At 37.2% G+C, this 15,861-nt stretch overlaps 3 protein-coding genes and 1 long non-coding RNA gene across 6 annotated transcripts in view; 2 read left to right on the top strand and 2 right to left on the bottom strand.

Moving 5' to 3' along the window:
• The window catches only part of LOC101886704 (zinc finger protein), an 846,922-nt gene that overhangs the window by 266,621 nt on the left and 564,440 nt on the right, over positions 1-15,861 (bottom strand). The window lies entirely within an intron of this gene.
• LOC147844817 (uncharacterized) overlaps positions 1-15,861 on the top strand; it is a 532,816-nt gene that overhangs the window by 431,361 nt on the left and 85,594 nt on the right. The window lies entirely within an intron of this gene.
• LOC137489479 (NACHT, LRR and PYD domains-containing protein 3-like) overlaps positions 1-15,861 on the top strand; it is a 275,187-nt gene that overhangs the window by 240,101 nt on the left and 19,225 nt on the right. The window lies entirely within an intron of this gene.
• On the bottom strand, positions 4,783-12,977 carry LOC110439343 (uncharacterized). 2 transcript variants are annotated; one of them, XM_087249147.1, is made up of 3 exons: positions 12,928-12,977; positions 12,433-12,582; positions 4,783-8,368 (listed from the first exon to the last, which is right to left on the bottom strand). In XM_087249147.1, exons 2-3 carry the CDS (start codon positions 12,515-12,517, stop codon positions 7,395-7,397), a joined length of 1,059 nt encoding a protein of 352 aa, XP_087105273.1. In that variant the 5' UTR covers positions 12,518-12,582; positions 12,928-12,977; the 3' UTR covers positions 4,783-7,394. The 2 variants fall into 2 exon arrangements, with proteins under 2 accessions (XP_087105273.1, XP_087105274.1); XM_087249148.1 differs by lacking the exon at positions 12,928-12,977 and having other exon boundaries at positions 4,783-7,571; positions 7,991-8,368; positions 12,433-12,584.

Raw genomic sequence — 15,861 nt, 5'->3', positions numbered from 1 at the left:
CGCTTGCTCCAAGAAGCCCTCATCAGAGAGTTTGCAAACCCTGAATCAGATCAAGGACTTTTAGGTGCTCTGGAGACAAAACAAGCTCGCAATGAGTCCCCACATGCTTACTACAACTGACTCAGGCAAGCCTTTTTCAGAACTCGCAATGAACCGAATATGGAAGAAGACCTGAACTTTAAGATTCTCTTCCTGAGAAACCTCCATCCTGCAGTAAGCCAACATCTCGGAGTACTCGCATGCCCACGAACAATGAGCATCCAGCAATTGCGAGATTTGACACAGAAAGCCCACAACAAACAAAAGATGGTGTTAGAGAAAAACACTAAAACTGCCACAGTTTTTGACTTTAACACCCATCCAGAACTGGCACTAGAGGGTGCCCAACGCTCAAACAGCGTGAGACCACCATCCCCAGAGTGGAATGCATCTTTGTCCAATAGACAACGGAACTCCTACGCTGACACGAGATTCAAACAGAGGAACAGTCACTGGGATGGACCGCGTGGACAACGACGCTCACCTGAACACCACCGGGAAAGAAACCAATGGGGGTCAAACAAAAGCTGGTCACCATCTAAGGGAAGACATCAAAACCCTGGATCATCAAGTCCAAGGAGTCAACGAAGGTACTCCAAAAACTTCCACCCTGACAACGCTCAGACTCAATCCCAGCAAGAGGAAAATGCCCCACCGGGATTTAACCCTCAAGAACTGGTGAAATTGATGATGAAAGAGTTTCTCAAATGCATAGAGGAGGACAGGAAACGGGAAAAGGAAAAAGCAGATTCAGCCTGACTAGTCGCCGAGCGGAGAAGCAACAACCGCCTGAACCAACAAACACTTGCAGGTGAAAACCCTCAGGTTTCTAAAAGTGCAGTTCTGGTCGTCTGCCACTCCTCCGACAAACCTCAGTTCAGTCCTGAAACCCTTCCTGACCCATGCCAAACTCCGCTACCTCCGTTACTGGATGAACATTTGACTGCTCCATCATCATTGAACAACAAATGGGGGAGGACCGCAACTTGACACAGATCAACTGTTCTACCCTCTACATACTAACATAACCTTTGACATTCTAGGGAACACCTAGTTAAACACAACACTAATACTTTCTCCTCTACAGCACTGCTAGAACAACCTCTAGTAAGAGAGGAGCCACTCCACATATGCAACACTGTTATTGCTGGTTTTTAACCTACCTTGTTTTTTGCATCCCTGTGCCTCTTGATTTCCTTCTTTCTCTCTCTCTCCCTAACTGATTTGCAGTTCCAGTCCCCTCTACAGGGAACTCCTGCAAATTCATGCATAGGGCCTAAAAGTAGGATTGACTCCTTCTCCCAAATTAGTGTCAATTGCTGCAGAATTATTGCTTATTTAAGTTGAAGCTAGCGCCACTCCATACTTGCAATGAAGTAAACTAGCTAAATAACTAAATTTGAATTATTTCAGGCAATGTTACACTACACCTTGTGTTGTTGACCCGAACAATTTAAGCTAAAACCTGCACCAGAACTCAGTCTATGGAATGGAAATGTGGTTTGTGTCTTGTGTGTCTGTTCTCTCTCTACCTATGCCTCTTGTTCCAGTGTCTGCCGATGTTCATGCTAGGAACATCACCATCCAAATGGGGGATGTGGGGAGTCAACGGATCGTTACATAACCGAACAAGCCACAGACCATGTTATCCTTAAAAGATTGGTTGGTGCCTACAGGTCTGAGCTTCTATTTCATTTTCAAAACAATCCACAGGCACCCAGCAAAAGGCAATCCACAGGACGACTATCCAGTCAACATCACAGTTGCGTGTTAATTAACTTTACACCTTAAAACAATAAGAGGCTCTACAATCAAAAACCCACCAAACCGGTTTTTGAGAAGTACCTTTTGGTTCGCGTGCCCTTTGGCGTCTGCAAGGAATACACATTCTCAGGCAGACACAGAAGCGATCAGAAACGCTTCCAGAGTTTAATGGACATTTAAGTAAAACAGTTTATTTGAGTAATGTACGTTTGCTTTATGTTTCTGTAGGTTTTTGTGTGTACATGTTCCATGTGTTTAACAAAACTGTTATGGGTAGTTATTGAGTAATAGCGCTCAGTGACAAATGAAATCTACAGAATGTTTGTGAAATACTTCATGTTTGGTATCGATTGAAAGCTAGGAACATTTCAAATGCATTGGTTTATATAAAGAAACCATACTATGAAAAGTGTCCATGTTATAAGACTTTATTTTAACCACTATGCTATCAAAGCAGCACCCACACCAGGTGTCAACCCGGCCTCCTAGAGGGCAGAATTGGGGTGTGACTCCACCCCGCACCTTCTCTGATTGGACAAGTATTGTGTAGACCCAGCCTCTACCAAAGCCTATAAAACTTTGAACAAAGGAATTTCATCGTCGTCTTTTGCCGGTCATCTTTGCCAGTCGTCACCGCCGTCGCTGCCCGGACGTCGCTCTTCTCGTGCTGTGGCCGTTACATCGCCTCGCCGGAAGCCTCGTTACATCACGGAGCAGACCGCGACCTTCACTTGCTGCCGGCTCGACCCCCGATCTGCTTGTGCAACCGCTTCAACAACAAGCCATCGGGTCAACACATCCAAACTCTGAAACTCAGTCTAACTACAGGAACCCAGGAAGGACTTCGAACGCCGCCTTGTCCAACATCCGTATCCCTAGCAACCGACTAAGGAAACCCCTCTTCACTGACAAGGGAATTCCATCACGTCACTGAAGTTGCTACGCTGACCAATCAGCTTCGCCGGGATTTCCCTTTGGACCAGTCAAGGAAACCAAAATTACATCAGAACGCAAGTAGCACAAACAAGGTTTCTACCCATTACTGAATCTGGTGTGAATTATGTTTAAGTAGTAAAGAATAGCGAAATTCTCTGCTTTTACGGTTTCTCTCAGGTTGCAATGCTAAGAACTTAGCAAAGGCTAGAAGTTAAATCCACTCAGTCAAAACTCTCCTCAAACTGCTTGTGCGTGTGTGTATGTATGTGCGTTTGTTTGTTTTACGTAGATTAGTACTTTGTGTTATTGAGTAGCAATAAACTTTTGTTTCGTTTTAAGATCCGTGTTGGTGTGTTGTGTGCTTTATAAGTTAATGCCTCAGCTTCAGATACTGCTACCTTGCTCATTAAATAATTAGATACTGTTTTTATATTGTTATTGTTGGCCACGTAATAATATAATACAGAATTGCTTTACACTAAACGTTCTATTTGCTGGACAAATACTAAAGTTAAGTGTAAGCTTTAAATAATTCTATGTGAATCATGTTCGAATCTTTGATTCGAATCCCCAAAGTTTAAACAAGATTTAAACCAAAGAGCTGATTCTTACAGCGTGTGTGTGCGTGTATGTGTGTGTGTGTGTGTGTGTGTGTGTGAGTGAGAGACTAGTTAGTTGGTGTTGTGCTGAAATTTGATATGTCCTGAAAACTTGTCAGACCAAACAGTTATTTACTTCTTGGTTTTATTTATTTAATAAATGTATATGGTATTTAAGCAAAGTTTTAGGGGAACTGGATACAATTATAAAGAATAATATTTTGTACATAATATAATCATTTTTATTTTAAAATTTTATTTTAAATAATAATAGGCCTACACACACACACAGTCTAAAAATTGATTATTAAGCATGTAATATACACCCAGTCTAAAGCATGAAGTTTCCAGAAGCACTCAAACTGCTCAAGGCTGGGCTAATGCTGAGGTTTCATCTTTGGGTAAAGACTCAATAATATCCATCTGCACAGTGTGACATCACATTCGACCGGCGCGCGGGTGTGTGTGTGGCTTTTTTTTCTGTGTTAGTGGGCGAGGCCGCAGGTTTCAAATCTCCCGGGTTTGTGCACGCAACTACTTGTGTTTCATAGATACAACATCATGAAACACCTAATGACCCGTTATCAAGACGACTCATTTGAAGCACTATGAGTCGACTCTTTTATAGATGAATCAACAGTTTTAAACACTGTACACTTACAGATTTAAGCCTTAACTGGATATTTCACTTCACTTAGAGCTGTGTTAAACACTACATGGAAGGGCATTTTCAAAAAACCATAATATGGGCTCTTTAACAAAATAAATACACTATTTAAATAAAATAGAAATCAACAAGTAAAATAGAAGAAACTGTAGAACTATTAACTAATTAAACTATATAAATACACACACATGTGAGGGTCCATCTATTAGTCCCATGACGGAACTAACAGCAAGGATGAAGGTTAAATGCGTTTAAGCCTTTTAGCACATGTGGAAAGAAATATTTTTGTTCGTTATAATTTATTTTAATTTGTTTCTAGCTCTGAATTTTAATCTGACTCCAATTTAAAATAATTTTAGATTTAGATTCATCTAATTGAAGCTGATTACCTTATAGGTTGTGATTAGTTCTAATTTAGATTGATTAACCTAATAAATCCTTATATTTAAATAATGTTTCATCGTTTACTCAAAGTCGCTTAGAGTCAGTATGCTGGCCAGTTTTATCTGCTCACGGACATATCTTCTCCAGTTCCGATTCTAAGCAGATATGTTAATTTCCTTTAAGTAATAATAGGCCGCCCCATGCTTGCTTATACTTAAAGAAAGTTTGATTTAGCTCCTAGATGATATCATCAGTGATTGTCAGAAATCAACAGGTCTCTAATGCTGTGCCCATGCTCCATCCATTGTGCCTAAATAGATGACTAATCCTGGTTGTAGGCTGCGGAAACGTCAGCCTAAACAATCTACTACATTTAAATGATTTCGGAAGATATTAGAGTTAAACAAGAATTTTACATTTATCTGTCAGGAAAAGATTTTCCATTGCAGTTCACATAATTAAACAAAATAAGCCAATCAAGATTGTACAACATCAATTACTCAAAGATACATTTAAGAGTTAAAGAGGAATACCTGAACATGTAGAAACACATTGCAGCATATAAGTCCTGATGCAGAGCTCAGAGACTCACAACCTGCAATGGGGTATCCTGTCTACAGGATCCCACGGACACTTCTGCACCCTTTGCCTAAATACTCAAATCATCTTAAATTCAAGACAATAAAAGCTTCACTAAGACTCTTGCCTGGTCATGAGTTGATGCGAAGACCATTTTGCCTGGAGTGGAGTATCTGGCAAAGATCTTAAACCCAAAGTCAAAACCTAAATATACTGATATAAAGGAGATTGTAAAATATTACAATGAAATTAAGACCACTTTACCAATCACACAGAGACATTTAAAATCACACCAAACATGAATATAAAACCACAAGATACACCATATTAAAAACTTAAACATTCTGTGTGGAATGTGAGTGAGCTGCTCTGGTGGAGAAGGTAAAGTCCAGGGCAAAGAGGGGGGCTCAGGATGCACGATCAAGACAACCTGAACAACAGGTTTTCTAGCTGATCTTCTTCTCAAATTAGAAAGTTTATTGTTTTAGTGCCTGACCATTCTTATGGTCTTGTCTCGTGTGGAGTTCCATAACAGTTTGCAGATTTTAATATTATGGAGAGATATAGCCATCCTTACATTATTATGTGCATATCTAATCTTAAACTTTAGTTCCCCTGTACACTGCAACGAGAACCTCAGTCAATAATATTTATGTAAAACTGAATTTTTGTTGCATCATATGATCATATTTTAAACTTTTCATAAAATCATCAAACAATGTGTACCTAAAAAGCATTTTCTAAGAAATAAAAAAAAGTTCTGTCCTATTGTCACTAAGTTATTGTTACTTTTTTTTTCTACTGGATATGTGGTTTAAATCTAGTATATATATATTGCTGGCTTGCTATCTGAAAACAAACAGCTAGGCGATAGATTAATTAAATTCTACAATTACCAGTGATTTGTAGTTTGTTCATTTATACTCCATTTTTTGTTTAATAATGTTTTTCTATGCAGACTTTATGTGTTGGTCTAATATTTGTATAAAGATAGTTTGCAATTGCATTTACTCATTTAGCATCTTTTATCCTGCGACCAACAACTAATGACACAAGAAGAAACAGACTCAGCCTATCAAAGGTTCAGAGCTTGTGTTTTTGAATGCTCACAAACCTTAAGCCAAGTCCAACAAGTAAACCACACAATGTTGTTTTAAAACTTATTTAATTTTAAATTTAAAAAAAATGCACTGTTCTATTCTCAAGTCAAGTTGTTAAGCTCATTAGGCGCTGTGGCTTTTGTTTTTTATTTATAATATCTTTCACTTAAATTGCTGTTTCATAAAAACATCTACTGGGAAGAGTTGCCATATTTCATATATAAATTTTATGGCACAAACACGTTATTTAATTTAAAGCTTACTTCTTTTTATTTATTAAAAAGCCTAGCTTGATGTGCACTATTATGTTTTTCTTTTGCTTATTTTATTGTCGTGATATATAAAGTAATCTGATTTGTTATAAAAGCTTTTCTGGTAAAATAATAATAATAATAATAAAACAATAAACAACAAATAAACAGTGTTTAAGTGTCTAATGCTGGCAGCATCATATGTTACAAAACTATTCACAAAGACTATTTGATTTATTAAATAACTCATCTCTTATGCTTTCTTTCATGTTATGTGACAAAATGAATGAATGACTCGGATTAACTAAAAGATTCATTAATTCGCTCATGTGCACGTTGTGTAGTGCGAGACAAGATTAGTTCATTTTTCGAGTCCTCTATCGAGTCGTTCGTTCACCACATGAAAGACTACAGCCTAACATATGCATTTATATGCCAATCATATGCATTTAGAGCCAGAAAAAGAATTGATCTGTTCACCTCTCGAGTCCTCGGGTTTGAGTCATTCGTTCATTACCGGCCAATCATATGAGTTTAGAGCCAAAAAAAAAAAGAATTGATTTATTCAACTCTCGAGTCCTCTGGTTTGAGTTATTCTGTCACATGATGAACGAACGACTCAAGAACCAGAAGACTCGAAAGGTGAACTTATTATCATGGCTCCTATCGGCTCAGACTGTGTACATTGGTTAAGATTATATGTGACTGTCATTGTAACGTGAACGCACCACTGACATTTAAAGACATGAAGAGGTGAGCTGAGCAAACAGACAACAATACCTATAGACAAAAGAGCAGGTAAACATTGAATTATTATATTCTTCTTATAATCTATTTATGACTTATTTGTCGTGTGATGAACCGTCTGGACTAGTTGTAGATGTGTTTGGAAGCAATTCATAACATTTTAATAATATTTTGGCAAATTGAACCAAATGAACGAAATGACTCGAAAAAAGATTTGTTCATCTCGATGAACGAGACTCAAAGATCCGAGTCAGTAAAATAATCCGAACTTCCTATCACTATTGAGTATGCGAAATTCTGTTGTACGCCACTGCCAAAAGGGGTGGGATTAAACAAGATGATTAGACATGAACGGTTTCTCTCCAGTGTGGCTCATGATGTGTTTATTAAGGTGTGATGATTGGCTGAAACTCTTCCCACACTGAGGGCATGTGAATGGTTTCTCTCCAGTGTGGATCCTCATGTGTCTATAAAGGTTTGATGCAATGTTAAAACTCTTCCTACACTGAGTGCATTGGAATGGTTTCTCTCCAGTGTGGATTCTCATGTGTTGATTAAGGGATGATGATTGGCTGAAACTCTTCTCACACTGAGTGCATTTGAATGGTTTCTCTCCAGTGTGGATCATCATGTGTTGATTAAGGTATGATATGTGGTTGTAACTCTTCCCACACTGAGTGCATGTGAATGGTTTCTCTCCAGTGTGGCTCCTCATGTGTCGACGAAGGTTTGATGAAAAGTTAAAACTCTTCTCACACTGAGTGCATGTGAATGGTTTCTCTCCAGTGTGGATTCTCATGTGTTTATAAAGGTCTGATGAGCGGTTGAAACTTTTCCCACATTGAGTGCATTTGAATGGTTTCTTTCTAGTGTGGATCCTCATGTGTAGATTAAGGTTTGATTTTTGGCTGAAACTCTTCCCACACTGGTTGCATGTGAATGGTTTCTCTCCAGTGTGGATCCTCATGTGTCGATGAAGGTTTGATGAAAAGTTAAAACTCTTCCTACACTGAATGCATGTGAATGGTTTCTCTCCAATGTGGATCCTCATGTGTAGATTAAGGTTTGATTCTTGGCTGAAACTCTTCCCACACTGAGTGCATGTGAATGGTTTCTCTCCAGTGTGGATCCTCATGTGAATCTTAAGATCGCCTTTTCTTCCAAAACTCTTTCCACACTGAGTGCAGGTGAAATGATTCTTGTCTCTCCTTTTCAAAATACCATCAGTCTGTAAATTATTTTTTTCCTCAATTTTGACATGATGTTCCTCCTCTTTACTCTCCTCTTTCTCTTCAATTAGGTCTGAAAAAAAAACCACTAGTTGTTATCAAGTCTTAAAAACTCTCATCAAAAGCTGAAAAGTGAAAAGACACAGGAAACATTGGCTACACACACTGTAATTTTGATGCACAGTAAATGTAAAATAAATCAAATCATATTGTGTTTGGTCCATTAATGTGTACACATTTAAGCAGATTCAATTCAATTAATCTTTATTTATCTAGTGCTTTTACAATGTAAATTGTTTCAAAACCGCTTAACATAGACATAGAAGTTATAGTTTATGGATATGCATGAACTCTGCTGACATGGTTCCGGTAGAATATCAGTCAGGTTCTTTATGTCCGCATTGCGCATTATACAGCAAAATTTTAAATTTGCGGCGAAACCTAAACGCATCAGAGGATGGCAAAGAAGGGAGATTTACTCTTAAATTGATGAGGATCTAGTGCCAGTGAATGTCCAGCATCATGAACACCATTATTGTTCAGTTCCAGAACCCACAATAGTTTTTTTAATACACCAGATCAGTCTGACAGTCTCCGTGAAGAGGTGGAATCACTAAAAGAAGACTGCTTCGATGCTGCTTTTATTGCTGTTATAAGGTTCTAAAGGTACAGTTAAAAAATTATGTACTAGAATTTACATCATTTAGAATGTAATAGGCAAATAACAGTTTAAAACAAATCTGTCAAGCCCAAGTATTTATATGCAAAACCTAATCAGAGTACCTGAGGTACAGATGGGTGTTACGGCCCTGGATTACTATATGAGGGGTGCCAAACACACCGTGTGAAGTACTGCTCATCAGCACCAATCACCTATTGTGCAGTTCTGTACACTGGAGACCTCTTTGGTTACTGAAACAGCTTTGGCTATCAGTAATGAAGATATTTCTACATTAGAAATATTGCCACCACACAGTGTTGGGCAGTAGCGTCGCTGCAAGTAGTGACGCTACTAGCTTATCTACATTTCTCAGTAGTGTGGTGGTAGCGTCACTACTTTTTAAATTAAATAGCTTTTGTGTAGCAAAGCTATTATTTTAGTCAAGTAGCGTTCACACAAGCTACATTTACCGATCGCAGAACAATAAGTGACAGTACTGACAACCACGGAGCTGTGAGGCCGGTGTCTAGCCGATGAAACTAAATCCATAATGAGGCGAGAAAGACAATTTCTTTTTCTTCCTGTTATATGGTGGTCAGGATTCTGTTTATCCAGAGTTAGGGTGCTTTCACACCTGTGAATCGATTCAGTTGTTCCGAAACAGAGATTACAATTGTTACATTGTTGCTCTTTGCTCTTGGAGCGGTTCACTTTCACACTGCAAAGTTTCTAAACGGACCAAAAGAGCTAAAACAAGTCACGTGTGAGTAATCTCTCCTTGGTCAGTGTCAGGGTTTATTTTTGCAGCGTCCCGCTAAGCTGTCAGAAGAGGTGGTGGTTTGGTGGTGATTAACAGGGTGCGCACGCGTGACGTGTCTGAGGAGATATGCAGTGAGGAGAGGTCAGAAGGGTGCGCGACGATGCCTATTTGAGAACCGGGAGGGAGACGCAAGATTACCGGGAGATCATCACTCATTTGCGGGCATCCGGAGACTCGCGAAACTTCCCGCCCTACTCATAACTCTCTCTTCATATAGCCGTAAGCCTATTACATATCCATAAAACACTGTGATATAACTGCGCTCGGATCGGATCGCTTTCTCACTGCAATTGAACCGCTCCAGGGTTCGTTTCAATCGAGCCGAGACCACCTCATTCAAGCGATCTCGGAGCGATTACTTTGGCGCGGAACAGAGCGCAATTGCCCTGTTCACATATGCCAATCGAACCGCGCTAACTGGGCAAACGAGATACGTTGCGAAACAAAAGTGTAGGTGTGAAAGCACCCTTAGAATGACCCAGAGTTAGAATGACCCTGGGTTAACAATTTTTTGCATATCATCAGCATGCTGTAATCCATTTCTTAATCAGCAAAAGTCATTTTTAGACTAGTTTGTTGGCCACTTGAAGTCAGTGCAATGCTAAATGTTATTGTTCCACTATAATTTTTTTTCCCTCATGTCGTCCCACAGCAACATCATATAGTTTAGAATACTGTACAATGTTTTATAATAATTAATTACTTTAGTGTCCATTTCATTCAGCAGATTTCAAATTAGTGCATAGTGCATTAGTAAATAATTAAACCATTATGATAAATGGAGTTAAAATGACCTTTTTGAATAAAAAGTGGAAAGTTTTATTGAGATGGATTGTTGGTGACTGTATGGGTTTTGGCCAGATTGGGTAGCAAAACATGAACAAAGGAAAATGAAGACTTGTTTAAAAAGATTTAGGACCTACAACACAATATCAGTAAATTTAGGACTTTTTAAAGCCTGAAATTTAGATTTTGGAATTTACGACATTTTAAGACCCAGCGGAAACCCTGTTTAAAATAGTCCTGGTAATTATTAAAATAATGATGTAATTCTAACTCAAATACTATCTGTGAGAACTAGCAACAACTTCTAGAAACAACTTTAAACCCATAAAGTTGATCGAAAAAAGGGGAATTGTGATCAACGTGACATATGCAAATGGAAAGTACTAAGCCAACACCCTCACTGTAATGGCAGATATCTTCTATGGCAGGGGTGTCCAAACTTTTTGGGCCGAGGGCCAGATGCAAAAAAAAATGTTGTCCCGGGCCAAATTTTACATACATCACACAGACACGCATATATATATATATATATATGGATGGATGGATGGATGTGTGCGTGTATGTTATTAAGAAATTATTTTATTTTGGTCGTCCAACTGTGTTTCTAGAAAGTCTTACGTTATTAAAAAACTTGAATCTTCTCTGGGCAAATTACAGTTGCAACACTCATCCTTTATAAATTCTCCTTCAGTGAAGGGTTTCCTGTGCTGTGCGATTACCTGAGCTACCTCATAACTAGCCAAACTGCAAAAAATGCTTTTCTTACTTAGATGTTTTGTTGTCTTGTTTTGAGTCTAAATATCTAAAAATCTCAAAAAATTGTCTTGTTTTGAGAAATAAAATGCTAATATTTTCCTTAATATGCAATTTTTTCCTTAAAACAAGCAAATTAATCTGCCAATGGGATAAGCAAAATAATCTTATGTCAAAAGAAAAAACAAGATTATTTTGCTTACCCCATTGGCAGATTATTTTAGCTTGTTTTAAGGAAACATTTTTTGCAGTGCAGTGTAGAATTTTCATGCACTTTAATAGCACAAAAAAAAACTGCTGTTGTTGAGCTGATAGGGCGCTGCTAATTGTTTTACTTTCTGATCTCATTCGGCACCAGTGTAAGAGCTGAAGGCCTGATGCTTTGTTTCATAATGTCTTTTAATATTACATTCCTTCATTACTGCAACTGATTCCTGGCAAATTAAACAGATACATTTCCCGCTGACCTCTGTGAAGAAAAATTCTTTGCCCCAACGTGACTGAAACTTCCTGCACTGACTGTTGATTTTCCTTTTTCTTGGTGCGCCATGGCTCGCCAAAATGTGATTATCAATTATGTTTCCTTCAGTTTGGTTGGTTAGTTTTACTTCATAACAAGAAGTAATGACTAATTTAAGGCATGTAATAGCGATACCCGGTGGTTATTTATTGAATTACGTTTATTTTTGTATAGCGGCCAGATTCTATTAATATTGGCCCACGGGCCGTAGTTTGGACACCCCTGTTCTATGGGAATACTGTAAGTCAAATATCCTCAGCTCAGTTAAACTTTTTTATTTGTTTATTGTTTTTATTTATTTTATATAGTGCCAGTGCTTAAGGACACTTTACAAACAGTAGGAGAACAAGAAAAGCAATAACCTTAAGAAGGTAAAGAAAATGGGAGACTAATAATACATAAAATAATGACAAAAGACATGAGAAGAAGTAACAAAAGAAACTCATTCCTGCCTTTCAATGAGTGCTTATGTGCATCAAGGAGAATTAGGCAGCACACTCAGGGCTGCAAGATGGATTATATTTAGTATTCTTATTATTAAAATATATCTGATAGAGGATCAAATGACTGAGTTGGTCTTTGAGAATGAAAATCAACCTGTTTGTTTCTGCAGATCTTCCTGTTTGACTGTGAATGTTTCTTCAATCTTCACATCTTCACTCTCCTCTTTAATAAACGCCATCTTTATAACAGTGTGGAGATCAGTTGCTTCAGCAGGAGTTTTTCTCTGTGTTTGGACACTTTATCCTGTTTAAAATTAACAAAACAATAAAAATGTCCTGTTTAAAATAAATAAAACAATATACAGAAACAAAATAATTTATCTTCAACACTTGCTTCAACAGTTTCTTTATATGAAAGTAATTAACAAAAAGAAATCAGGCAAATTAAAAGGTCATTAAAATATGTATTACACACATTTCTGTTAACTTATTCAAACAATAGACCTTCATTACAGTGAGTAAAATAGTACTACGTTGTATAAAGGGTTAAATAATATTGACAACAGCAGGTTCAAAATTTAGCATTGGATGAAAATCCTGAAACTTTAATCAATCAGTTTGTATTTCTGTAAAAGTTTTAAACACAAACCTCTCTCCAGTTGAATTCCAGCGCAGGAGCGGCACAGCCTTATGACGTCCCACACTACGCCAAAATAAAAGTCTTTTTTGTTTAGCTTTTTTGCCACTAACTGTTGCAGTCATGACTTATTGATACATTTCTCCCTCGTTTTCCACTTTCCACTATATCTGCTCTCTCTCTCTCTATCACACACACACACACACACACACACACACACACACACACACACACACACACAGCGAGAGAGGCACAGATAAACAGTATTTGAAGTTAACCAAACCTTTAATCTAAATTTTTAAGACAATTTTGAAAAAAAATAAAATTTAATCCACTTTATGATGACTTGCAGGTCTAAAACACATTACTATTAATATCCAAATCTCATCCTTGAAATTATGACATCTACTTTCCTATTTCTACAACTTCATAGGCTATATACTGTAAGAAATGAATGTTGGTCAAGCTCCTGCACTATTTACAAATAATCTACAAGCAGAAAAACAGTAGTAAAAGTATATCTTCATTGCAGTGTGATTATTAAATGTGTATTTTCAGAAAGGTCATGTGTCCCTTTACCAACACAACTTAATAGATTATAGAAAAAATCTATTTGTAATAATAAAATAATAGACAATTGATTTCCCAGTAAAATATACAATCGTTGCACATTATTTTCAAAATAAAACCCAAGATCTAAAATATTTTTATCAAACTTTCCAACAATATTAACTGGCCCTTATTGATTAATTAAGAAATCACACAATATGTCTTGCTGAGGTTATAAATAATTTGTTCATTTTAATAAAATTTGAACATGACTGTAAAACAAGATGACAGGGTGGACATTGGCATAACGGTGGACAAAGGCTTTATTTAGTGAACTAAATATGGAGGAACATTTGAAGAACAACAGGTACAACAACAAATATTAAAGGGTTTATGTAAAAAGGATTGTAAACGTTTTCAAGAATTCTACTTCTGTTTTTACCGCAAACCACTGAGCCACTATGCTGCCTCTTCTGTTATCAATCAGCTTTTATCAATATGCAAATTAATGGGAAAATAAACAATTATTGTCCTTAAAATGAAACTAAACTTGCTAATGAATGTTAATCTTTGTATTGTACACTGCATTGGAGGAGTGAAGGGAATGTTGGAAGCAACTCAAGTTAAACACCTTAATAATCCTGTTTTATTTTTCAGAATAAGGTAAATAATTAGATTACAGATGTTCACATAAATGTACAAATACTTAGGGCTGTATTATTTCAAACAGTCAGTTAGCTCCATTATATGGACTTTAAAAGATTATTCTTTATAAATACTGAGACAGATATTGCCAAAAGGTTTGTCTTGTCCACTCATGTATCACATCTACTTGTGCAATATGTGTGTGTGTGTATAAGTGTTATAACATAAAAACATTCCCTAATTAACAATAAAATATTAAATAAATAAATAAAGTGTCAATAATAATTCATATGTCCACCCTGTCAAGCAAGGATTTGTGACAGGGTGGACAATGACAGAGAACACATTTTAGGTTAAAGAGAGCATTTATTCAACACAGTTTGTTCCTGCCGCTGGTAAAGTGTTTACTAGTGATGGTGAAATGAAGCTTTCTGAACCAGTGAAGCGCTCGACTCAATTGTATCGGAAAGAGGCCCGTTACTCAAAGCTTTCTAAATCAGAGCTCAATGAGGACCTCCTCTGGTGAAAGTGTGGAAAAGCACTGTGCTGCAATAATGTCAAATGTTCACAACTGACCAACTCAATCATTCATGTAGTAATACAACAACAGTAATATAAACAAATTACTCAATTACTGTAGGTTTTACACATAAGGTATGTTACATTACACCACTGATGACCATAGTAAAATCCAGGATTTTCAAATCTATTTATCATATTCCAACCAGTCCTTCACCCACCCACTCGTTCCAAGCAGGGATCAAACTAGTGATTCCTGCATGGGAGGCAAATGCTCTAGGTGGAGGCTATGTGAGCGATGCTTTTGGGCTGCACTCGCCAGCTGGCCTCCGTTAAACACTATACTACGACATGCAGGGGTTTTCTTTAAAGATAGTTGTAAAAAAATACACTAATACACTTTAGTATGGTTCAAAACCTTTTTACTATAAATTACTATTGTATTTTAATTTAATTACTGGTGTGTGGGACAGGTGCAGTGCTGTGAAACAGTAGAAATGTATGTAATCGACGCCTAATCTCTCGCTATACACTTTACTAACCCATGAGGGTGTTTAGCAGTCACGTGGGTACAGGCGAAAATGAAGCTTCGGACGTCACTGATTATGTGATGATGGCAGAACGAATCAAGCTCCGGTACACTGCTTCACAGCGAGATGTATCGTTTTTTAAAAACATGCTTTGAAGCCTCGGCGCACAGTCACATCACTAGTGTTTCCTTATTTAAGCTCTTTGTACACAGTTTATAAGCTAATTTTAATCTCTGAATCTGAATTTTTTTAAATAATAATTACTATTTCACTCTGACAGGGTGGACATGTTAAGCTTGACAACATTCAGTTTCAAACACAACATGAGGAAAAATAGCAAACATAAGTGTAGATAGTTACTGTGTGCACAGCAGATGTTTTCACTTCCTCTGAAGAAAAGCAAAATGGACACAAGGATGCCAATGAGTACATCAGAGGGGTCTTAAAGGGGCATTTACCACATCATGACAGGGTGGACAGCAATTTCAAGGACACGTGCAAAATGATTAATATAATATTAATAAAATAAAATAAAAGTTATTAAATTGATTTTGTTATACAACCTGTTAAAGATAATGAGAATATTTCCAAATCTTTTTAATTTAATCTAATTTACCAACATTTTAGACTCACTGAAGTTGTCTGAGCAGTGTGTGGACATTGCAAAATCACATCCATTCAATGAAAGAATGACGCAAAAATT

The sequence above is a fragment of the Danio rerio genome, chromosome 4 (genome assembly GCF_052040795.2).
Source record: "Danio rerio strain M-AB ecotype USA chromosome 4, GRCz13ab, whole genome shotgun sequence".
In the NCBI taxonomy this organism is placed as follows: Eukaryota; Metazoa; Chordata; class Actinopteri; order Cypriniformes; family Danionidae; genus Danio; species Danio rerio.
Note: the sequence above shows the minus strand (reverse complement) of the source record. Positions and strands in the feature narration are given on the sequence as shown.